General features: G+C 41.8%; 1 protein-coding gene across 1 annotated transcript in view; it reads right to left on the bottom strand.

The window, feature by feature from the left end:
• Positions 1-25,136, bottom strand: part of CDYL (chromodomain Y like) — a 95,947-nt gene that overhangs the window by 28,636 nt on the left and 42,175 nt on the right. Inside the window, exon 2 of the mRNA XM_088525651.1 lies at positions 18,387-19,053. Coding sequence (XP_088381777.1) covers positions 18,387-19,053 — 667 coding nt within the window. The remainder of the gene's footprint in view (positions 1-18,386; positions 19,054-25,136) is intronic.

The raw sequence follows: 25,136 nt of genomic DNA, 5'->3' as shown, positions 1-25,136 counted from the left end.
CTGAAGGGCCACGCAGTCACGAGCTAAAGCAGCCCAGGCCCTGCGGGGCAGCCCAGCGCCCGAACCTCGCAAAGAAGGGCCCGAACGTGAGTGTGCGGGGGAACCCGGAGCACCAAGCGGGGAGGCAGGACGGCGAACACAGCGCAGCTCTGGGCAGGGGAAGGGAACTGCTCTACCTGCTGGGTCCGCGCTGAGCAAGCGGGCAGTCGCGCTGAAGAGGAAAAGGAGGAAGAGAAGGACGTGCGTTTTCTTCCCATTGCAGAATGTAACACCCAGGCTTACCGATGCAGTAGATGCAAACAGAGTATTAAGCTTCTCTGCAAATGTACCAAATAAAACCATTCAAAGGTGTGACTTGTCTTTAACTCCTTTTTAGAGACACAAAGATACCAGAAATTCAGGGGAAAATGAAAGAGCTTGCAAAATCTAGGAAGGCCCACTGGACAGTATATCTCACCCAAGTCTGAGAAACAGCAAAAACAAGCTTGAGAAACCTCTCTGGCAATCAGAGCTCTGGAGCAGACACACAAGGGACACAAATCATGCCCTGACAGATTAATAGGGTTAAGGCGGCAGGTGATTATAAGCACAAACAAGGTGGGCAGATGCAAAAAATCAACTAATTCATTTCCCCCTGTAGATACACTTGAAGCACTGCTGTTACTCATTCGGTAAAATTTTGTCTCATACCCCCACCTACCCGAACTGTACAGGTTGCTTGAAGTCAACCAAATGACCTAGTTCTAAGGCAATGAATAAATAAGTAAATAAATAAATAAACTATCTTTAGAGCAGAAGCTTTCGGCCCTGTGCAGGTAACAGGGAACTACTATGTGGGGTAACGACCTGTGCGTGGGCTTTTTCAGCCACGAGTGGTTGAAAAAAATACATGCAGAAACATTAGTATTTGCACACTATCAATGTAAGAGGACATTTCAAGTTCAAAGACTTGCCTTGATCGAATTGTAGCCAGTACTCTTGAATAAGGGGAGACGTACTTAAGGAAATGCTTAGATTACATCAACCTGAAAGGACTGCAAGTTGTCAGAAGGGCAGATTTCTAAGTTATACCACTGAATTTGGTAGATGGTTTAATGAGCAATTTTTTTTAATAGAAGAAAAATAAAGCTTATCAGCATGAGTTAAAAACAGAATGATTAAAAATAAAAGAAGAGGGGGGCACAGAGACTAAATCCATGACATACTGATAAGAAAACCTTACAGATGCAGAGACACATTACGTTGTACTAAGTACTTGTGAAGTATCTGCTGAGACAACATTCATTTGGGGCACCACACCTACAGGGAAATACTGCAGACATTCCCCGGGAGATCAGCAACAACAACAGGATTTTCAAAAATGTCCTAGGAGAAAAGATAGAAAAAATAAGAGATTGTTTGGTCTAGGGAAAGAACTACGGAGACTTTACAGCTTTTTTTATAGCACATTAAAGTCAAATCCAAATTGAATTATTCTTGTTCACTAAAAGAAAAACTACTAAATAGCACGGGCTTAACCTATCTATATCGATTAAAAGATATTGCAGAGAAAGAGGAAGATGAGTTTTCTAATCAAAGAAGTATAAAAGGTCAGTTAGAGGTGATTTAATCTCCATTACAGCAGCATTTTGTCAGGAAAACTCAGTTGCTCGATTCTGCTGCAATACAAGGATGGATTAAGCTGGTGAAGAACTCCTTTAGTCCAAGCTGCAGCCAGAACATCATCCGTAAGGTTAATAACAATAACAATTTTAAAAATCTGTTTTCCACATGCCCAATTTCAGTGCTATCATAATTTGAGGAAAGTATTTATGGCTTCAGTGACACATTGCCCTACAAAGCTCTTAAGATGTTAGGTATTTCTAAAGGGAGAAAAAGCATTTGAGTAACAGGCTTGCTCTAAACACATGTCATTTTACTAGCTTGTAACCACTGGTAGAAATCCATACCTGTATAGCCAGAGCCAATGAAGCCTTTTCTGTCCAAGGCATTTTAAACAGCTCTGGGAGACGTCCACTTCAAGGAAACTGAGGGTCCTACTGAGGTCTCCAGCTACCCAAGAGGTGGCTGTACAGAGGCAGACCCAGATGTACATGCAAGCACAAGGAACAACAGACACAAGTTGCAACCAGGGAACTTCTGCTTAGATTTTAGGAAGGGAGGAATTTCCTAACGCACATGGTCACACACTGGAACGGGCAACCCTCTTGGATGTGGAATCTCCATCCTCAGAGGTATCCAACCTTGACCAGGTGGGTCCCCAGAAACCTTTAAGGATTAAGATAAGGTTTCTTATCATTCAATTGGGAACAAAACAAAAATACAGGACCTTAAAAACAAGACTGAAGCAAGGGAATGTTGTTGACTAGCCACATACAACCTGGATTACAAGTCTTAGTAAATTTCCAAATCAGTTACTTCCATTCCTTCATCCACAGGGACATAAGTGCCAGATTGCTAAGGAAAACTTTCAATAGACACACCTGCATTAGCTTGGTTAGGGCATAAAACAAGCTTTCGACAGTTGTGAAACTCAGTTTAGATATTTTTATGTTCATGGATTGCATACTGCCTGTATTTAAAGCTCTTTCCAAGCAACACTATTTGCTTCCATGAGGGAGGCAGCAGACTTGTGTACTGTGTAAGTGCTAAGAGAAGCATCTAAGAGGTCTTTAATTGGGAGGCTTCAGAGTTATTTCTGTATTTCTACTCATTCTAGTAAAGGTTCTTGAACACACCACCCCACACCACTTATCCAGAGGTTTTTAGTTCACACAGACAAAAGGATTTTCTAAACAGTCACCTAGGATATGCGCCTGCTTGTTTCAACTCCTGCTCAATCCCTTCAAGTGGGCTTGTGCAAATTGAAGCATATAGTGTAGGGACAACAGTCAGCAGCCAAAACTCTGGATGGCAACAGGGACAGAGAGAAAGAGAAAAGGCAGCATGCAAGCAGGCTTAGGAAGCACTTCATGTTTAACCACAGCACTAAACTGGGGGCTCTTCAGTTGGATAGAGCCAGGTTACCTACCAGAAACCTGTGGCTGTTTTCTACCTCCCCTCAAGGAAGCTCTATGGGCTGAATAGTTTGGAGGCGCTTCATTTAAATAGCATTAAATTGGAGAAGACATTCTAGCAATTTATGGGAAAAGTGACCTAAATGCTTTTATATATATATATATATATATATATATATATATATATATACACACACACACACACACACATACATATATATATATCTTTGGAAGGGATTCCCAATGTAAGGAAGCTGAAGATGCTCCTGAAAATTAAGTACCAATAATATGAACACTTTCCTACTTTCTTTTTATAGTATTCACTATGCAAGAAAAAATAGTGTGTTTGTGAGGCCTTCTATATAAAAATCTATTCACGCTGGATTATCCATGGCCTCAAGCTCCTATAGAAATTATTCAGGCCACAGTATGGGCTTGGCATCTGTAAAATTGATTTTTTTTTCACATATTACTACATAGACAATTGCGAAAGTATGAAGAGGAAGAAGAGACACACATACCCCAAAACAATCAACAGCCCTTCTTTGTTTTTTTGTTGTTGTTGTTTTTTTTGGGTTTTTTTTTTTGTTTTTTTTTTTTTTTAAAACAGAGAGAGATTCTTTATAATTGTATTCATAATACTCTTGTATTCATAAAGCTTTTTATGCCATCTCAGCTTTCTTTCCCCTTCTCTCCTTTAGGGGAGAGACGCCACAGACGATGCTGCAAGGATTTAGCAAGGAACCCTCTAAAGCCAACTCTATCTTCCTCCTTTTCCTGAGCTGAAGAGGACACTAAAGGCACAAATCGCTATGAGGGGAGGAGGGCCTTGAACAAGATGACCTCAACAGCAGCTTTAAATCCCTTTTTTCCATGGCCAGCATATTCAGACATTGCAGGAGGCAGAATATGGAGCGTGGTGGGAAGAGCGAAGGTAGCCAGGAGGAGGGCACAGTATCAGGGCTAGGCTATGTGGGTATGCTGAAACATAAGCTGTTTTCCTGCAAGCAAGCTCTTTTAATGGGAATCCAGCTTATTTATTTATTTAGAAGCAGATGGCAGCCTCTCAAGATGTTATGCAGAAACATGACACACAACACAAGTATTTTCATCTGAGCGTATTTTTTCTAATCAACTCCCTGCTATTCAGCATTAAACGACAAACAAAAACTCAGTCTCCAGAGTCTGGTTAATGCCCTAGTCTAACTCAATGCTATATTGCGAGTCCAACAGTTTAAGTGATGAAATGTAATGACTTGCAATCCACTGGAGAGCACAGCAGACTGGATGACCTCATGGTGTCTTCTGACTGAAATGATCTAAAGGATGAAAGGATGGAGGGAGGCATTCCAATTTGGGGAGGGGAAAAAAAGAAAGAAAGAAGGAAAAAAAAAAAAAAAACACACAGACCCTCCATGTCAATGAGCACATTTGATGGACAAACACTATAACCTAAGGTTAGTCACAAGTGCCTAATGCAACTTTTAGAATTTACACAGCAAAAGTAAGAGGCAGGGAATCCATATTCTGTTGCACTGAGACATACCATGAAGTATGTTGGGCCATAAGTCCCACGCGGCCGCTGCATTGCATGACACTGCGGACAGCTTTCACATTGTGTTTTGATGCATTTCTTCTGATTCCCTTACTTTAATCTCCATTTACTGTGATGTATAAGCAGCTACTACCAAGACTTGTGGAACGATATCGTATTAAGGAATGCTAGCACTACAGGCAAGGAAAATGTACTTTGAAAGGAAGCCAAACACTACAAAGAGCCTTCCTTCTCTTGATCCCTCCCACTGTACACCCCATCTCTGGGACTGCTGCCTATTAGCTTTAACAGATATTACAGAATTTCCTTTTAACAGGGAAGAGTCATATATATCCAAGTGTGTTGATAGAGGTTAATTCACCATGCAACTGTACAATGCAGTACACTAAGAGTGAATCATCCTCTCATTATAGCTGCATACAACACACAATTAAAAATGTAAGGAACTCCCACACAGACTGGTTTCATCATTTTCTACATGAAGAACATGCAGGTTATAATATTTTCCAATAATTTAACAATCTACAGTTTTTGTTTGTAAGCACAAGCATGCTAAAAGAATGCTATGCAAACTCAAGGAATCTCTTTGGATGCACTATTGCAGAGCTTGGACCCATGGCATTTGCACCCAGCTTTTATAGCCCCTTGCCCCTTCCTTCCTTTCCAGTGCCCTCTCCCCCTCCCCAAACAGACCAATACCTTTTGTGGTCAGAGCAAGTAGGCCCTTCCCTCTCCTTTCCTCTTCCATACAAACAGCCTTGCCTTCCAGTTCCTGCTCCTGCAGGCACCCCCAGGCAGCAGGAGCGGCAATCCCGGACCCCGGGGAGGCCACGGAAGAGCCTTCAGGTGCGTGGGTCACTGCTCCTACTTGCTGCTCAGAACAGGTCCCTGTCTCCTCCTGGAAAGGGCAGCAGACTGCAAAGATGGGCCCTCAGTCTGTGAAGAGCTCGTTGAGAATGACTACTATACGCAAAGATATTAAAAATAAGTACGTATGTCCTCTCGCACACTAACCGCATCTCAGACACCGGTACCCTAAGTCCTGATGGTTAAGTACAACAAAACTTTACACAGTCACAGCTGCATTAATACACACTCCAGTGTCTGCCTTCTCTTTCTGTATTGTAAAGGTAACTAGTACAGCTAAGCAATTGTTTGTGTGAATTTTTCAGTCTTGGCACTGGATGTACTCCTGCTTTTACCCCTAAGAGTTGTGCCTGAACCTGGTTAAGAATAAAACCCTCAGACTTGCATTTCTTTTCAAGTTTAATTTCTCATTTTGAAAAGCATCTGGGTCTTTACTGTTTGGATGATTTGGCCTAACTGACCTATGTGCCTTTGAGAAGATTATCCTGAATCATTACTTTCCCTTCCCCGCTACACCCAGTAAAAGTCTTAACTGCTATGTGAATAACACTTAAGTTTCAACTTTGCTTGGCAACCTCACGTAGTTTGTGTTTGTATAGTTCATTTTCAAGTAGATGCCCAGACAATCTCCCAGCACTACCAGCAGCTAAGCACGCTTGTGGTATTCGCCCCTCCCTTTGGCAACGAGAGGCTGAAGATGAATACTTGGGACGAAGGATTCTAGTAGTTGCACGGGGAGGCACTACCAAGCTTGCATCTCCCTCCTCAGCCAACATCGCCCTCACTCAACCCTATGGCAAGCCAGCCAATTAGCAGCTTAACTCTATAGAAAAGCGAGCAAACAGGCTGGCAAGAAAGAGCTATTCAGAGCTCTCTGCACCCCTCCTCGTTCCTTTTTCTGAAAAATAAACTGTGAAGGTGTATTTCATGAGAAACTAAGACAAAAGGAAAATGAAGGGTCTAGGTTCATGCAGTCTTCTCCCTTGAAATTAGTAATAAAAACAACTTTCCTACTGTGTTAGAGCATCCTACCTTTTCAGACATGACGAGCATGTTTCTGTAAGGAAAAATAAATGGTTGGCGCAAGAAAATGGTTACAGCGAGCTATATATATTGGGGCCACATATAAGAGTATATTTAAAAGGAAAATGACCACTTCAACCACTTCAACAAAAAGCTCTCCTCCATTTGGGAATTATTTCCCCATTAAGAGAGGTATATAATACACTCATTCTTTATTCCTTTTTCCTCTGACTGGGTCTACTTCAACTCTCCTTAAAAGAAGCAGCCACCTAAAATTCAGAGTGCATATACACCCATGGATACTCCATGTAAATGTGAAACACAACAGAACAGCAAACCCATGTACCTACCTAAACTCAGCACCCACAGAAAGCTCTCACTTTAAGAGAAACAATAATACAATTAGAGCAGAATTACAAAGATCCCTGAAAATATCTGTAAATACTGGAAACATACCAAGAAACTTGCTGACCTATAACGAGATCTACAAAAATGGAACTACGAGCACATGAATATTACTGTGCAACCTGAGAGATCTTTCTGAGCTGCTGAGCATTCCCAAGGATGCTCAAGCTCCTGCATTTTTGGCAGCCTTGCACCTAGCTCTGCAACCTCGCAGCAGCAGCGCTGCCAGATGTGTGTGCAGATCTCTCCTCCCTGGAGAGCGAGACAGAGCGAAGCGTGTTCGGAAGCGCTACCGTCCTCACCCAAAGCCAAAGACCTTCTCAGCCAAAGGTCTCAGCCAAAGACCAGGCAAGAGAGCTCTCACACTGAACCGAAGAAAACAAAAACAGAACAGTGCTCAAGAAACAGAAATAAGGAGTCAAACTGAACTGACCTAGTTCAATGGAGGTTTCAAATATAAGATGATTGTCCAAAGACTTACACGAAGTACTCATAGTATGAACATAAGATAACATTTAAATATACACATGCGCCAAAAAAAAACATCATATAAATGACTTAAATATTTGAGAACTTGATTATTGAACTCAGTAAATTGTTAAAAGATCATAATGTGGTTATCCTTATGCTAACTAAATGTAAATATTAAAAAAAACTAATCAAACTGCAGCAGAAGTGTAAAAATGGTGATACTGGATCAACTATAGATTTACTGAGTGAGCTTTATATACATTTATCTTGAAATTAATTTTGTTACTTTTAAGTTAAAAAAGACATGTATTTCATTTTGTACTAATTAAATATGATATGGAAGATAATGATAAACTTGTGAGAACTTAATGAGAAGATAACCTTGCTTATCCTCATCCTTTCAAGAAAATGACTGGGCAACTACTCCATAGTTGCCTAGTAGTTGGTAAAACATATTTTTATTTTTCCCCCTTTTTATCTAAAAATATGGAAGTATATATGACATATTTGTATTATATTACACTACCGTGCTTGTAATCTATGATACACAACAGTTTCTTCAGGTAGGCATTGAACACTACACTACACAACACTGACCGGAAAGAATCTAGAGAGATGCATTAATTTCACTGGGGCCTAAATTTCACTGGCCATAATCTGAAACAAATAAGATATCACCAACTCAAAAATCATACCTCATACCTGGAACTCAAAACATAACAACTGGAAAATAAACCCATTTTTTCTTATCAGAACTCCAACTTTTCCAAAAATGGCTAATGATTGCACCTCAGGTATTTTATTACTTTATTAAAAAAAAGCCTATTATTGATAAGCATAAAAGACGTAATAGGTAAGACAGTGCTCCTTAACATGTCATGCATTGATTACAAAACCACTCACCTATATTTTCAGTCACATGGCATTTCAAACTGGGCTATACGAACAAAATATGAACACGGAACCCTTAAATACAGCTTGATGTAGAGAAAGGAAAAACAATTTCTTGAAGATGATCACGGTGCCAGACTAAAACCTAATACTAGAACAGAAAGGACTTGAAGCGTGAAATATCTTGACATGCCATTGCAACAAATTCATTTTCTTTCTCAAGTTTCAAGACAAGCGGAAAAGCAAAGATCAGTTTGATTACCTTGGCTTGTATTACTTCACTGGAAGACTCAAACTTAGCCATTAATGTTAGCCGAGTATATCCATATTGGGAAATGCAAGTAACAAAGTCTGTCTTCTGAAAGCACAGAATAGGAGTACTTCCCTGTGAAGTCAATAAATCCAGTACGTATCCATATTATCAATTATAGGAAAAACCCAGACTCACAAAACAAACATGTCATTGATTTGTCCTCTCTTTAAAGCACTCCTGCTTGAATGACTCTGTCCAACACATTTGAAGCTCATCAAACATACTTGTTACTTTTCCCCCCTTTTATTTTATGGGATCTTAAGAGCTGTTGGCATCTGCCATTCTAGAAGGGCAAATAAAACCTTTGAAACAAACACTCCTCCAATTCCTAAGATCAGAAATATAAAGAATAATTAAAACCAAGTGCACAAAACCCTCATTTTGGAAGGCTCATCCCAGAATACATTCAGTATCCATATTTTGGGCAGCCACTTTATTTATTAGGTTATGCTACAGAACCTTTAGAGAAAAGCCAGTTCTCTTAACACAAAAAGTGATTTTGTGTTCGGTTTAAGGCTTCTCACCCTCTATTTTGAGGGGGACCACCATGTATCTTTGCTTAAAACATTGCTTTAAAAAGGTAGTTCCTAGGAACAACCACAGAATCACATACAAAACACTTCCCTGATGGATACAGGAACCCATAGAGCTGCCTGAACACGAAGCACTGTCAAGTGCACAGCGCAAAGAATCAGGAAACAAGCAACGACAACAGCAACAAAATTCCACTAGCCTGCAATGATGGTAATCAAAGATATAACTTGTGATATGAATACATTTTAATATACTTAAAATAAGCTTTCAAAGTAATTACCTACATATGTACACGAATTAAAATAGAAGATTCCTAAAAATGTACAGAATAATCCATCATCTTTTGTATTCAGAAATAGAAAAGTCACAAACATGCAGTACATCCTTCAAAATATCCATTTTTGCTATATACATTTTTTAATTTGTACTCCTGTAAGAAAAAAAAATATCTTCCAGTTCCTTGGTGAGAGGGTGTTTCCCTGCACTGCCATAAATACATTTTCACACAACCACTGACCACAAGAGAAGCTCTAGTTGGATGTTCTTTCCATATGTCAAAAATTACTTTTAAATTACTTATGTCAATACAACTTTACCTATGGCAAAATGAGAATCAGCTTTACGGTTACGGCAGACTTTGACTCACTTCGAGAGAGACTCATTTCAAGTTTATTTCACTGGCACTGCTTTTATGCAGGTAGAAGAAATACTAGTCATCTATAACCCAGAATGCAGTCCAGGTTACCACAACATACAAAAACACTTAACGATCTCTCAACATCTACATAGTACAAAAGTAATTTCATAAATAATAATTTAGTGAATTGTTCCATAATTAATAATTGCTAATGATGCAAAATGAGTCATCATATTAGGGATTACAGTTTTCAGATAACTTGCACAAAGTTGCCTCTCTCCTAGAGAAAGAGGACTTGCATTTTTTCCAAAATTATTTTTATACCACTCCTACAAACACAATTTATTCCTATTTTTCTTACAAATGCCTACGGTTCTCCTAAATATACCCCTGGCCTCAAATATATCGTAGTAAATAGTTCTCAGGACTAGACAGAAGCAACAGGGAAAGTTATTAACTTTCTTACTTTGAATTTAAATTTCTTTATTTGTTCCCTTGTTCTACTTAGCTTAATTCCAGACAGACATTTCTATACACATCAGCATTATTTCTTCACGTTTCCAGTTTTTCTCCTCTCTAATATAATCAGGTGAAAGTTCCCTTCATATACTTTTTTTTTTTTAAAAGAATCCTCTTGGTTCCTGTTGTGAACCAAGAGGCATTTCATCAATGCCTTATCCTAGATCCTCAATTATTTATACACCTTAGAAATCCACTGGGAGATCTCTCTGACCGAACTACTCTTGGATGACAGCCGGCCAGCTTCTCAACTCTTTCTCATTTTATCCCATCTTAAAAATGACAGCAGTCCAAGTTGAGTTTTGAGGGACAACAGCACTAACACATGGGAAATACTCTGCCAACGCATATTACTCACCAAATCATTCTACGCCAAGCTTGACCGAAGAGCAATAACAAAGGCAAGGCTCAGAGAAACCTGGAGTGGTAATTCACTCCAATATTAATCCAAGCCTTCCCTTCAGCAGTGCTGAGGTTATCCCACTCTCACCCCAAGCAAAAAACTCAGTTTAGGAACCAGTAAGGAAAATGAGCAGTTCAAGTTATTCTTTCTGCTCTTCACCACTTCATTCACCATCCTGCTTTAGTCACGCCAGTCTGAACTTTCTATTTCTTCCCGTCTTAACAAATACGTGTTTCTCTCCAAATTTTGTACCTTTGCTGCTCATCATAATTTTTGCAATTAATCACTAATAAATATTAATAGGCAGTGTTTTTATTATAAAATCTTATGACATTGCATCCTTAACCTTCTGTCTTGATCAATAAACTATTTACTCACTCTATATTTTTTCTGCCTCTTGAAACTGCCTCCCTTCCAGGATGCTTTGCTGACTGAAGATTTAACTGTACTCTCCTCATCTCCCCTTTTAAAGTAGGGGGGTACTAATGTGATCTAGATAAATCTCCCTTGATCATTTTGGCCCATTCTTTTTACATTTTTTTACATTTATTAACATTAATCTTCTTGTCAAGAGGAACACAAAGTAGCCACAAGAACTTCCTTACTAAATGTATACTCCATCTTCATTTTCACTTCACAGCCTAAAGAGATGGAAGATATCACTTTTATAAAAAATTGAAACAGAAAAAAAAAAAAACACGAAAAGTTGATAGTTATTCTATCATGCGCAGCTGCAAAAGATGAGGTACTTTATTTTTCTGGTTCCGTATTTCCTATGTTCTACAATTTCAACAAGGGCAGGGAAAGAGCCTGATCTCCTTCATGAATTCCCTGCAGAGACATGAGCAACGTGGGGTGAAACAGACTTGTCAACAGAGCGCTTGCTCCATTTTGCCTCATCTAAGTCTTTCCAACACTGATATACCAGGTATGACAAATGTGTCCTCAGAAATTCCTTCTGTCACTTTATTGCTGCAGTGCTGCAGGAAGAGGCAATGACTGATTGTTATTGATACCTCCAGAGTAGTCTAGAGAGATTTAGACTCCAGAGATCTGATCCTTACTCGATGGGATGAACTGATGCAATACCTGATGAGCTACACAACTAACAGCACAAAGTCAACCAGTGGTCCTGGAGATACAACACAATTTCTGGTGAAATCAGTAGGAGTTTTTCTGTCAACTTAAGGTGAGGATTTTATGTCTAAACTGAGTGTTTCTAGATAACTTTTTTGTTAATTATATATATATATATATAAATTTATAAACAGAGTTACTAAGAAAAAGCATTTTCGTGGACTGAATTAAAACAAGGAAAAAGAGTGAGCGAGTGCATCTGTCTTCCCCTTTTCCAAGGAGCACAACCTCTCCCTCACTGTCACTTCCAGAAAGCTAATAAAAATAAGTCTGTCCTTAAGGAAACAGTTGGGCCATACGATAAACAGGGCACATGGGAATACTGGAAAGGAATGGGGCTGTTCCCTGCAGAGTGGCTGGCTTTTAGTTCAGCCTGGCTGTATCAAGCCCATGTGCCACGGTCTTCGACCACACAGTACACACAGGCACCGGGATAATTCCACCACTGGGAAACGCCTCTGCTCAAAAGTAGCAGGGGCTGGCGGAAAAAGAAAGCGAGCAGTCACACCTCACCTTATCAATAAAACACCCTGAAAACTCAAGCAAACCCTGCACTTAAACCCTGTACTGTTATTAAGACAGTTTGACATCAGTCAATACGACCCTTCACAAGAAGTTCTCCATGTCGGAGCGACGCAACGCAACCATAACCTACACCAGGAGCTGCACAGGCAGCAGGGCAGGGGGGCAGCTGATCGGTTATCACGGGTGCAGTTATTCTATGAAAACCGATCAACTCCCTTCCCCCGAGCCCTGCTGCTTATCCTCTGACAACTGATTAACTTTCCCATGCAATACAGGCCATCCAGTCTACCATATTAAGTGGTTGAATTTACATTCAGTTGGAATATAGAGATAAATATGAAACTGTAAACACTTCAGGATTTTATTTAAAAGCAGAGAAGCTGCAGAATTTCAAAATGACTTAAAGGAGCAATAAAACGGGCAATTCGATGGTCAGTTACAACGTTGCAGTATAGTTCCTAATGGCAGTAATAATGTGAACTCTAAGGAGAGGGGTGTAACCAAAGGGGTGTACCACTGAGTAAACACACAAAGGTGTCTTTATGGTCAGATAAATGAAAACACTTTTGATCTCAATCGGTCCTTTGCTAAATGCATATGCTATAGGGGACATATGAAAATAGACTCAGCTGTATTGCACAAAATCATTAACAGATAATTTCTGGAGCTTGTATGGCCTTACAAAGGGTTTTAAATCCACTTCATAGGCTCTTGTTTAGACTAATAAAAATACTTGGTTGCTTCCCAGATCAATCAGTAGAGATCAAGTCACCATCCAAGTGCAACGTACAAACATACTGAAAAAGGGAGTTCCTGTCTTGAAGGCTTTTTTTGGAATAACATTTTACTACCAAGAAAAACAAATAAAGGGAGGGCTCAATGCTGCTTCTGTCCTTCCAGTACTCCAAAAAAAAGCTCCAAAAAGTAGTGCATCAGCTTAATTTTCTTTTAGCCGTACTCTGCACTGCAATCCCGCAAGCAATGCACTCTGCAGCTTTCCTCTTAACCTTCCTTTCCAGAGGGCTGCACGCTCAACGTGGGATCTGCCAGGAGGATTGGCCTGGCTCGCACCGCACACCTCTCTTGCCGCTGTGCTACCATTGCGGGTGACCCGCAGGGGTTACGCTGCAGACTGCAGCCTTCTCTAGAGGCCTTTTTGTGCGTGTGGCATCACCTTGTCTTCCCGTACAGCCATGGCAGCCACTCAAGCACACACAGGGTGGCAGCAGAAGAAATTGGGAGAACTTGGCCACCAGAGAACTCAAGCAGGCTGCTCTTTGCCTTGCTCCTTCCCAGGATGCCTTTAAAACCAGGCCGCAGGCTGGGCAAACTGCTGCAGCGCTGAGGCAGCTCCGGGGCCTGCTGGAAATGCGCAGCTCGCAGACACGCTGTGCGCGGGGCCAGCCCTGCTGGCAAAGGAGCGCTGCAGGTGCCTCCTGCCGGCAGCCCGGCCACGCGGGCCCCTTGCTGCTCCGCTCCGCGCCTGTCTTCAAGCGGGTGCGAGTTACGAGCACGGAAACCCGAGGCACAGGGAAGAGCCAGGGGCAGCGGGGAGAAGGTGCCGCCTCTGCCTTCCCCAGCCGCGCTCGCTTCGCCCCAGCCCACTGGAGACACTAGACGTTCCGCCAAACAACAGGTCCCGTTCTCCTTCAGCATTAGCATGGAAGTTCATTCTCAAAATCTGTATTTTTAATCTCACAAACTACTATAAGGGGGAAAGAGGTAGCAAACAGAACGTAAGTTCTACCAGTTCTGTCTCGCTGCCTGGCTTTCCTTCCAATCTTACAGTTTCCAGCTAAACAAATGCCTGTGCACACCACCATTAGCCAACTTATGTATCTATACACACACACATATTCTGATAATCTTCTAATGCCAGAATGTCCAGCACTCCTGCAAGTTACTCACCTCAGCTACTGCTCACGAGGAGGATGCTGGGGCCACTGCACCCACTGCTGGTGCCGTCTGCTCCAGCAAGGCACTTCAGTTCACTACCTTCCTGGCATTTCTTTTTTTCGCCATGTGCCAGTCACTGCTCTGCCTTGTTCCAAGGACGACAGTAAAGGTATGGCTAGATATGCTTTTCTTCCTGCACACTTTGAAGGCCCTTCCACCCCCAAATCTCTTTTTTGTTTCTGTGGAATATATTGTTAACTATACCCACATACCGGGCACTGCTGGCTTCCCACGACACTTCACCCCAAACCGAGTGAATTCCTTTACTTGGCAAGTTCTGGATGCCTTGGTGTGGGTCTCCCTGGATCATGGGAGAGGCCCTGAGTTCGGGGGGCAAAAGTTTCCGAAACAGGGAGACACCTCTCTAGGCTTGCGCACGTCACAGCCTCCCTTTCTCATCTCACTTTTCGTATACTCCTATTAAATGGCACTACCCTGGCTAGTTATGTGGAGTGTATTACAAAGGCTTACACTAAGATTGAATATTAATTTCCAATTCAACTTTGGCGAAGGAAGTACTCCAAAACCCCAAGCACATCACAACCCTCTCTGATATGAGGCCACTGCTCGTCTTGTCTACCACTCGGTAACATGCGCTGCTTCAAGGCACAAGAGGAAGTCCCATTTAAACCTTTCTTGATGATTTTCACAACACTTCAGTTCCCTAAGGCTGTTTTTTCTGTTTCGTTAATGCATTTAAGGATTGCTGCCACTCACTTGTGGTAAGAGCTGATGACAACATTTGTTGAAAAACTGGAATCAGCGAAATTTATTTGGTGTCCAACTCCCATTACTTCCACATGCCGCCCCCCGACCGCCTTAGAGACTTGTAGGGTTTCACTCCAATCTCAAAACGGAATGTGCAAAACTTTCAAAGGTTTTAAAATACATATTTTCAGTACAAACATTTGTTTATAAGAATATACTTTTGGCAGCAGCTAGATATTACTGTGCTAAAACCATCAGCTCCTAAAGCAAACATTACTGTTACTTTATTTCCTGGTAACCTGCATATCTAGCATTTTCTGCTGGTTGTCCTGCTTGAGGCCATGCGAACTCCGGAGCAAGAGCTGCACCACGCAGGCTTGCCCCACGAAATGCCTGACTAGCCACTACATTAACACTAATGGTTAATAGCTTTTTTTCCTCCTATTGAATAGTCTGAGGAATAAATAAGCAAGCTAGGCTAGAAAGAACATACGGAACAGACTAAACTATAGAGAGTGAATTAGGACTATGCAACCAAGGCAATTTATATAGTTGAAAAGCATTTTGGGGGATTACTGCAATGAATATTAACTGCTTTCATTATAAAGTTTTAAATGATCATTTCCAATACTTTTTTTTTTAATTATAGTCAATTTAGACATTCATTTTTAAAGCTGTCTAAAACTCTTGAAGTGTTTACTTTTCCAGAAGTTTAAAAAATACCTTTTCCAATTAATAGCTCCTGTTTTTACAAATTGGGTTTTTCCTCAACAAGAAGTGTTTTAATAAACATTTTCTGAACCATCTCAAGTAATAGGTTGCTTTTCAAAACAAGCTTTTGTCTTCCTGACAACTCTCAAAACCAAGAGAAGGTGCACGCGGAAGAGGTGGGAAGCTTGAAAAAACCCTTCCAAAATGCCAGATCTATCAACTTTATTAGTAATATGTCAGACCTGGTGCATACGCGGAGCTAAGGGCGGGGATAGGAATTTGATGAGGTTCCTGTACAATAAATACTGCCCATGATACACGATCCCTGAAGCGTTGACAGTGCTGACAACGCGACGAGGTGCCAGTTTAGGAAGGAAGGAATGTCCTGAGTAAGGAACAAGGCAGGATTCAGCACTGCCGAGGGGGAAGGGAAGGACCTATTTAACTACGTTTTACTGAACAGCAGCGAGACGTTAAAAATACAGTGGGGTGAAGTGTTTAGGGGCACCTCTCGCCTTCTCTCTGGGTGAAGGTCCTCCCTGGCAACCCAGGGCCGCCGAGCTGGAGCCCACGCACGTTGCTGCGGTGGGAAAAACACCTTTGCTCCCAAGTTTTGCAATCAGAGAATTGCTACCAAGAGATTACCCCTGAGAGCTGCAGATGATTATAACCTCGTGCAATCGGTAATAAATTTGGAGATGTGGTTTTTATTTCCCAGCAGACTGCACAGCCGAGCTTGGGGGTTCGCAGCGCCGTGTCAGGGACACAAGGGCAAAGTCTTCATTAGTTTGCTTGAACAAAAGTCCCTCCAGCAGCAGATTGAAAAATCTTGCATACTTTTGGGCAGCTACGTATGGTGACTACCTCCTTGGCTCTTCTTTCTTCAGGGAACTATACCTTAGTTCCATTGAAAACATATGAAAGAGCTAGAAAAGTGTCACACTGCCATGATCCCGAGGGTCAGCAGGCAGCTTTCACTGTCAGCTGTCCACACAAATGACTTAGTGAGAGCAGAGGGAGGAGGTGGCAGTTGAAGGACTAGTAACATCTCCACGACATATAGGCACTTGCACCTCAGATATTTTATGTGTTGCTGTCACACATGGGTCCTTTCACCCACTGGGTGCACTCTGATTGGGCCATGGTTGTACCAGTATTGCCAGAATGCAAGACCAGGGGGAACGATTTAATCGTTTGTGACTACTGATCTACCCAAGAAGGTCTTTGCTTCCTTTTTTTTTTTTTTGGCCACAAGGCAAAACACAGTATGTCAAAAGCAGCACTATCCACCTCTTCACTGGGAACACCACGACGCTGTGCTAGCAGCGCCAACCCTGTATCAGTTACCACAAAACCACCACACGTGCGAGCCCAATTAACCACCTCAGTTACTCAGAAAACTTACACTCTGTCACCCCGCACATTTTCCCTTCCAGCTCCGCTTACGTCCTCCGAGATTTAGACCCCTTCCCCAGCCCGTGCGAAGGCAGCGGTGCTTCTGGCGCCGCCGTGTGCATCGCCGTGGTTGCCTGGCTCCCGCGCCTGCTCCGTGACCCGACACGGCCCTTCCAGGGACCTCCCCCTCCATCCCCTAGGAAGGGGACGATTCCTTCCTGGTCCGCGGCCTTCCCCGCTCTACATGAAAGCCGCAGCGGGGCACCTCGCACACACGCTCGGACTTCAGTACATTTTTGTGCTTGTGTAGGTGGGCCAAAAGTGCCCTTCTTGGCCCAGTTGGCCCAGTTTTGAGTTTTCAAGCAATTTCTCCAGCAAGCCATCATCAAAAGCACCCCTGCAGACAGCACCTCCTGCAGTACCGCTTGCCGGTGCACTGTTACACTTGAAAAAGTAACCCCAGAAACACGCTTACAAGACCAGCCATGACCACACAACAGCCCGGGTCTGTCACGAAACAACAAGGGTTTGGGGAGGGGGGTCAGAACGACGAACGTGCAAAGTCTTAAATGAGGGTTTCAGATTAGGGGAAGAAGCAAGAATGGTTTCCTCCCACAAAAGCACTTCATGTTTTTGTGGTGTTACAAGCCTCACACTACAACTTGAATAAACTGTAGTCTACCAAAATATTAGATACCCAGGCATTAAACCTAAATAAGCTCTCAAAAGAAAGACGCATAAACCACAAAATATTAATAAAATGTAATAAAATATAATGAAGGCAGAATGCAGCCGAGACAGAAGGCATATGCATCTTCACCGAAACAAAACTTAATAACCTTTCTTTTCTGAACACTACCATTCTCACAGGTTTATTCCAGGCAATATTTTTAACAAAATGAACACATGATGTGCTATAAATAATCTCTACTCTTTTTATTCATCTGTTCCTATCATTTTTGATCAAATTTGGGTCAAATTTGAGCCTTTGGCCTATTTAGAGAAAAAGCAATGATGTAATTTTGGAAATGGTACACTGAGCATTTGTACCACACTATGTCAAGTCAAACACAGATGTATCTTATGGTGATTCTGAAAACACATATATCAATGACGTTCTAAAAAGAAAGCACAAGTTGGCAAAACTCTACATGTTTTAGTCATATAATTATGTAAAATAAAGCTGTGATATTGTTTCTCTGCTTATTGTCACTCTGTTTAACATGGCTGAAACAAACTGGGTAATCCGTCTGCATCCAAACAGCAAAAGATCAGTCAAATGAAAAATCTACATTAAAAAGAGCAATTTGTATGCTTACCTTTTCCATTTATTGTTAATGCTGATGCAATTGTGGCTGTTACTGGCACTGGTAATTGTGGCACTAAGGGGTGTATCCTTGGTCGGCTCCCCATCCTAGCACGCTCTGCGCCAGGTCCTAACAAAGCTCCCACTGGTTTCTCTGCTGCTACTTCTGGTGCTATGGAATCTTCTTGATCCTGTTCAATGTGGTCCATTTTATCAGGGCTTTCATTCTGGAAGCCATCAACTGTTGTCCGGCTTTTAATTGGGCTTTTGGGCACTAGGATTTTTATACCTGATTTTGCAAGGTCCATATTTTTCCTGCCAGAAAGAGATGGTGAATTGTTTTTCCGGAACTTCTGGGTGGCAGTAAAAAGTTGATTATTTTTTGACTCATGGTCTTTACCCATAACTAAAGATTTAGTGGATGTCTTTGAAAAAGAACTATTGGTAGATCTAGAGATTTGTTTTCTGGCATTATTTGGAGAGGTCCTGTTTGTCCTGGTTAATGTGCTTTCTTTTTGCTTTTCATTGTGACGCCTGTTAAATTCATGTATATATTCCTCACAATTAACAAGGTGCTGTTCTGGCTCCCAAGTATCGTCTTCGCTGTCATATCCTTTCCATCGCACCAAATACTCCGTTTTTCCCTTCTTGTTTTTCCTCTTGTCAACAATTCTCTCTACCTGTTAAAAAGGAAAATGAAGGGTTAGGTATGGGGAGATGTACGAAATGTCAAGTAAACAATCTGCACACAAATGATTTGCAAGTGTAGATAGATTCAAAAATACTGCTGTAGTTCTATACTTCCATGGAGTGTTTCCACAGCTTACAGTCTTTCATTGTTGACTGGAAACACTTTTTTAAAAACTTTGTCCTTACTTCCATCTAATACAAGACATTCTTCAGTAAATATATTGCACACACAAGAGTCTGATACTGAAATATCACAGTTGACAACTAGGCTGAAGCACTGGACCCACTAGAGCTTTGACACCAACTTCAGCAGGGATAGGATTTCACTTCAAGAATACAGACCATGTTTAAATACACTGTATAAACACAGCTGGTTTACCCTCATAATACTTACGAGTTTGATACTGTTTGAATAATTTAATTAGCATCAGGTACATGTGAGAACTTGCTTAGAGCGAGCTGTTCTTTGGTTACCAGGAAAATACCAAACAGTTCAGAAACTGGGAGAAATGCACAGCTTTCTTTTAGAGGCCATTCTTCCCGTGAGAACAAAGGACCTGTTTTGGCCACGGTGTTGGCTGTACCCACTCGCACAAATTCAGGAGCTCCCTTCCCTGCGAGCGGGGGTGTTTACGGTGCCACAAGCCCCGCACAGGAAGGCGCCAGGCCGCGTGCGGGCGCTGGGGCAGCGAGGGGCAGGCGGCGCGGCTGCCACAGGGCCTGAGGCGCCCGCCGCGCCGCGCGCTCGGCAGGCCCCGCACCAGGGGGATTCCTCGGCGGGAAGAGCGGTGCGAGGGCAGCCCCGGCCCTGCCCCTCCTCACCGCGGCACCTCTCTTGCCGAGGCTGCTCCTTTCTCTAGGCAGCCCGGGCTGCCTCACTGCAGTCACAGGACCAGTTCAGCCTACCTTCCCATTTCTGTCTTCCTCTGGTCATCCAAAATGAATATATAGATGTTGGGAACCTACTGCTTAGTAACTCTCCCCTGTCTGAGCAAAGATCACCTACATAAACAATGAGCACTTAGACCCAGAGTAATCTCTGAAGATCACTATGTCTTGCTCTTCAACAGTGAATTCAAAATTTAGATTTCATCAACCTCAGGAGCAATGTAACTATACAGCATAGAACTTCATGCAAAAGCCTGCAGGTGTTCACCACGTCATCCAAAATCATGAACCAGAAACCTGATATTGTATTGTAAACCTGATATTATACTGTCAGGAGAGGAAAAAAAAAATGAAGGGGGCCTAGAAGGGGGCAATGGCCTTAATTTTCTTTTTTGCACCCTTCTAAAATAGATTTCTCAAATAAGAATCTCAGGGAAAGATTTACTAGTAGATGTTTGTATTTTCCAGCAGGAAATCTTAACAAAGCTCATCTATCATCAAACACAATTTTCTACTGATGTCTTTTAATAGTGGAAGGACACCCATTAAAGACATATCCTTTTGAAGTAGGAAGCTACTCTTCTCAAAAAAAAAAAAAAAAAAAAAAAAAAGGAAAAAACAGACAACTTCCAGAGATAACAGATAAACTCTAAGGGGATGTAAAAATCCATTCCTAAACAATATGATTTATAACACAAACAGAAATGCACGTGGGAAAGTGTTATGTTTAGCTGTATTGTCCAAGCATTTAAAGTCTATTCTGACATTGCTCCCTGTGATTAAAAAAAGATGTTCTGTAACATTGCTTAGTTCTTCTTGAAGACATCTTATTTCTTATTTACAACAAAAAAAAGACAGCAGGCTGTGATATGCAATTTATCACATGGCTTTAGAATTCCAGGCATGGACAGTTTCAACTGTCTAAACTTGATCAGTCCAACTTCCCTAAGGCAATTTGAAAAACTGCTCGGGAACACTGTGCCATGATGCTTCTGTTGCTCACTACAGCCACAGAAGGGTTTCTCTGTGTTTCTCTTCCAGACTTGGGAAGCAAAAACTCCTAAACTTCCACAATGAACACCAAGTTACTCATGTCGGACTAGCGGAAGATTTAAACTCTGTGCTATGGAAAAATTAAGCAGGTACTACAAACTTGTGCTTATTCCTCTTTTGATAGTGAAAAAGAAAGTGTCCCCAAGTAATTTGTACACACTTGACGCCCAAGTAATTTTATACACTTTGATATACAGTGGTGATGTGACATGAAATATAGCCCAAGACACTTCAAAGCCTTCCACTGGGAGATGCTTAATGACTTACATGCAAATAATGCAAGGGAAAAGCACATTACACAGTGGAAAAAATAGAGGTCAGTGTTCCCACTTCCTGACATGTCAGAGATGGTGCAGCACAAGGATACAGCTAAGTTCATGGCCCAGCTAGCGACACCAAAACAGGTTGTATTTCTTCTCTGCCCCTCTGGTACCATGGAGCTGAGCTGGTGCTTTTCTGATCCCAGGATGAGTTAGTTCAGGGAGTGAAAAACTGGCAGGGTGCCCCTAAGTACCAGGGTAGCAGCAAGACTACATCCTTAGTGGTGACCATGCCAGAAGTACTGGTGACAAACAGCTCTTGCAAGTACAGACACTTGCCATTTCTGCAGTGTCTGTACTACCAGCATTTGCTGCTAATGTTCATTTTTTTCAAGTGTAATGGAAGAATCAAAGAAGAAAATAATATAAAACAGAGGGAGTGTGGAGGAAAGGTATCAGACAAAAAAAAATAAGGTACATAGCCTCATATCTTCATTCATTTAAACTTGTTAAATGATCCCTTTGCCACCTGGGGCATTGATCAATGATGTTCAGAAACCTCAACCAGATTACAGAAAATCTGACAGAAAAGCAAAACACTACCAAAAGGTATAAATTCAACAGCATAGTGTCCAAATTATGATCCCAAGTATAACAACTATACTTGAGGTTTTCTGTGAAGTGGCACAATGACACAAGGCTGCAGTCAAATGGGCCGTTTGGCTAAATGTATGCCAGGGGAAAGAGCAGCACTTCTAGCCCATGTGCAACTGCTCCTCCCCAGCTGCCAGCACTGTTTCTTCCAGAGGCATTCCTGGGTGCCCAAGAGACCTCGCTTCCATGTTAGCAACGTCTGAGCTAAGAGAGGCATCCTGAAACAACTGGCGTGGAGAGCAGCCACGTACGCGGCATTTCCAACACACCCGCGAGGGCCGTAACTTTCAGCAGCGGACACACGCTTGCCTGCGAGCGGGACAGGTAAAGCAACCTCTTCCTTCTCTGATGGTCAGAAAAAGAACTTGTGATCTTAAGCTGAAAGATCTTTAGTCCAACTCAACTAAAGCAAGGATGACATTTGTAAGGGTATTCTCAGAGCCTAAAAGAGATTGCACTTCTGGGCACATTTGTGAACTCTAAGGCATACCGTACATATCTGTCATACTTGAAAAAGATAAGAGGTATAGTTGTTCCCAGATAGGGAAAAAAATCTCAAAGACAATGAACAAAGTAAGAATATAAGCAGGTAAGTAAATATTGAAGAGGTACTGCCCTGCTTATCATAAATCCATTTCCTCGGTGTTATTCTCTGTCCTCGCATTTATGCCAGACCAAACGAAAGTTAACAGAATAGAATCTACTTGACTTCACAGTCTACCTGTTGTCTGTAAAATACACCTTGCTCTGTTAGCTTAAGCCTGTGTTCGTGTTAGTGTTTTGGTCCAGAGCAGCGGCGCAATTTAGAAGCAAATCCTTCCTCCTGGTCCTCCCTTCTCACTTCCCTTGCAGTGGTTTTGCTCACAGACTGATATTTGTGCACATGATTTGAACTCCTTCCAAAGAAAATTCAACTTGAAATGGTGCTTCAGATGCACAGAACATGTTTCCACCCTAAGGGGGACATATGGATCCAAACAATGGCTCTGAACAACATGGATATCCAAACCCAAGAGGCTCCACTAAATCTAGTCCAAAATAATATCGCTGTGTAGCAAAATGTGTTGATGTAGGGGCCCCAGGAGCGACTGTTTAAATTTACTACTATTGAGCCAACTTACTAATGTAGGCATTCCCTAATTCAGGGCCACAAGCTAGAACAAGAGCAAGTTCTTCATGCTTACCTGTGCCACATGTTAACGGTTGTCCTGAATTAAATCAGAAGCAATGACATTTACGAATGAGATCTAATTAAAATCATTCATAAACACAGCTGACTGCTTATTTCCTCAACTAAAATCTTGTACAAGTTGAAGACAAACTTTTCAAATACTGAAGATAAATGCATTTCACATTAAAAAAAATGCAACTGATAACAGCAGCAGACATCATCCAAAATACGTATATATATTTTTGCCCAGTTTTGCCTAGCGTAAGAGGAGAAAAACGTTTGGGGAAAACAGATCAAATTACTTTTTGACTACGTCTGCAAAATATCTCCTGAGCTCTGCAGAACGTACGTTAACATCTTTTAATGCAAACACCTAATCAGAGAGGTCAGAGAGGTCAATACTTCCAATAGTGGATGACTTAACACCAGGCGGGAGCACTGCTTGCTACAGCTAGCACCAGCAGGTAAGTTTGGAAGTTGCTTAGCAAACCTGCGTGCAGAATACTAAGACACCAGTGTTGCTGGTTTGAGCTCAACTCAACACCATTAAAGGAAATAAAATAAAATAAAAAATACCATAATACAGGAAGAGTCCTAGAGCTCATCGTCCCGGCGGCCTGCACTAAGACCCCACTCCCTCCCTTTGCATCAGCCTGGGGACGCAGGCAGCCCCGCTGCCCCGGCCTCGCGAGGAGGCCGCCCGTGCAGAGCACCAAAAAGCTGAACTCCGGCGCTGCTGCCCGCGCTCCTCCGGAGCGGCAGCGCAGGGAAGAACTGCACATCTCCATCCTCCTCCCGAAAGTTAAACCGCCCCGTCAAAACTACCCCGTAACACAAATCAAGATATTAATATACTGCATCTTGACCTGACATGGCAACATGACAAACTGGAACATTTATTACTGGGAAATTTCGAAAAGATAATAAACTTCAAAGTCTCTGCTCAGGACGGTTGGAAGCATTTGGCAAACTCTCAAAAACTGAAAGAGTTTTAGGTTTTGGAGAACATTTCATGCAGAAAACAAGCAGATCAACTGACTAGTTCAAGATATGAATTCAATTCTGGAAGCACAAGGAGGAATGGTTTCAAAAAAACCCCCACATACGCCTGGGATACATGGGATTAACAGAACAGCACGTTATGTTATTGCTAGAGACTGTAGTAACACTAAATAAAGATGACAGCCTGGAGGATTTTGACGCTTCTAGGTCCAAGGTTAAGAAACATGAAGGCAATCCAGAAACAGGTCTGACCAGTAGGTGTTTGGTTTAGATCTCCAAATAATTAGTTGCTGATAATTCCTGGACAACAGGGATTGAGCGAAGCCACTAGTGTTCTGTATTCCATGTTTCTAAGCAGCACTGTTTTTCCTGAAAACGGCCTTTTCCCTCACACACTCCCCCCACACACACTCTATCAGAAGAGGTTATTCCCCTAAATGCAGTGCCAGGTGCTCAGTTCATGCTTGCCCCAGTCAGCATCTCTGATCCACAGGTCTCACTTACACCTACAGCTTCATCTGCCTCAGTTATCAAATCAGAATATTGGATTTTTGTAGCAAAAAGTCTCAAATTTCACCAGTCACATAAAACCAAGAATACCCACACCCTAATCCCAAATCCTTCGTTTTAAAATCTCAGAGACTTTTACTGCATTTGGAGGATTCAGTCTTCAAATTAGCAAAACTAACTAAGCTCCCTTAATTTCAAGTTTCTAAACATCTGATCTCATTGAATTGCAGTCATTGACTCTATGGAGTATTTCTGCGAGCTTTTAAAACATATCCACCTATATGGAAGTGCATGCATATGTATGCATAGTTCTCAAAATACATCTGCAACAGCAGTATTTGATTTATTCCTCAAGTAACTGCTAACAAAGACTGTGAGATAAATGCTCAAAACAAAAAACATCTTTTCCCTTCATAAATTGTTCAACTTCCAGGCTTATTCGTCAGTCATAATTTTAGTAGTTCCTTATTCCCAGTCATATTTGTCTTTAAACAGCCTAGGATAAGTCACAAGCAGCATTATGTCTAGCTTTTCT

The sequence above is a fragment of the Tinamus guttatus genome, unplaced genomic scaffold (assembly GCF_059628265.1).
Source record: "Tinamus guttatus ecotype Peru unplaced genomic scaffold, ASM5962826v1 Tinamus_guttatus_pri_ptg000232l, whole genome shotgun sequence".
In the NCBI taxonomy this organism is placed as follows: domain Eukaryota; kingdom Metazoa; phylum Chordata; class Aves; order Tinamiformes; family Tinamidae; genus Tinamus; species Tinamus guttatus.
Note: the sequence above shows the minus strand (reverse complement) of the source record. Positions and strands in the feature narration are given on the sequence as shown.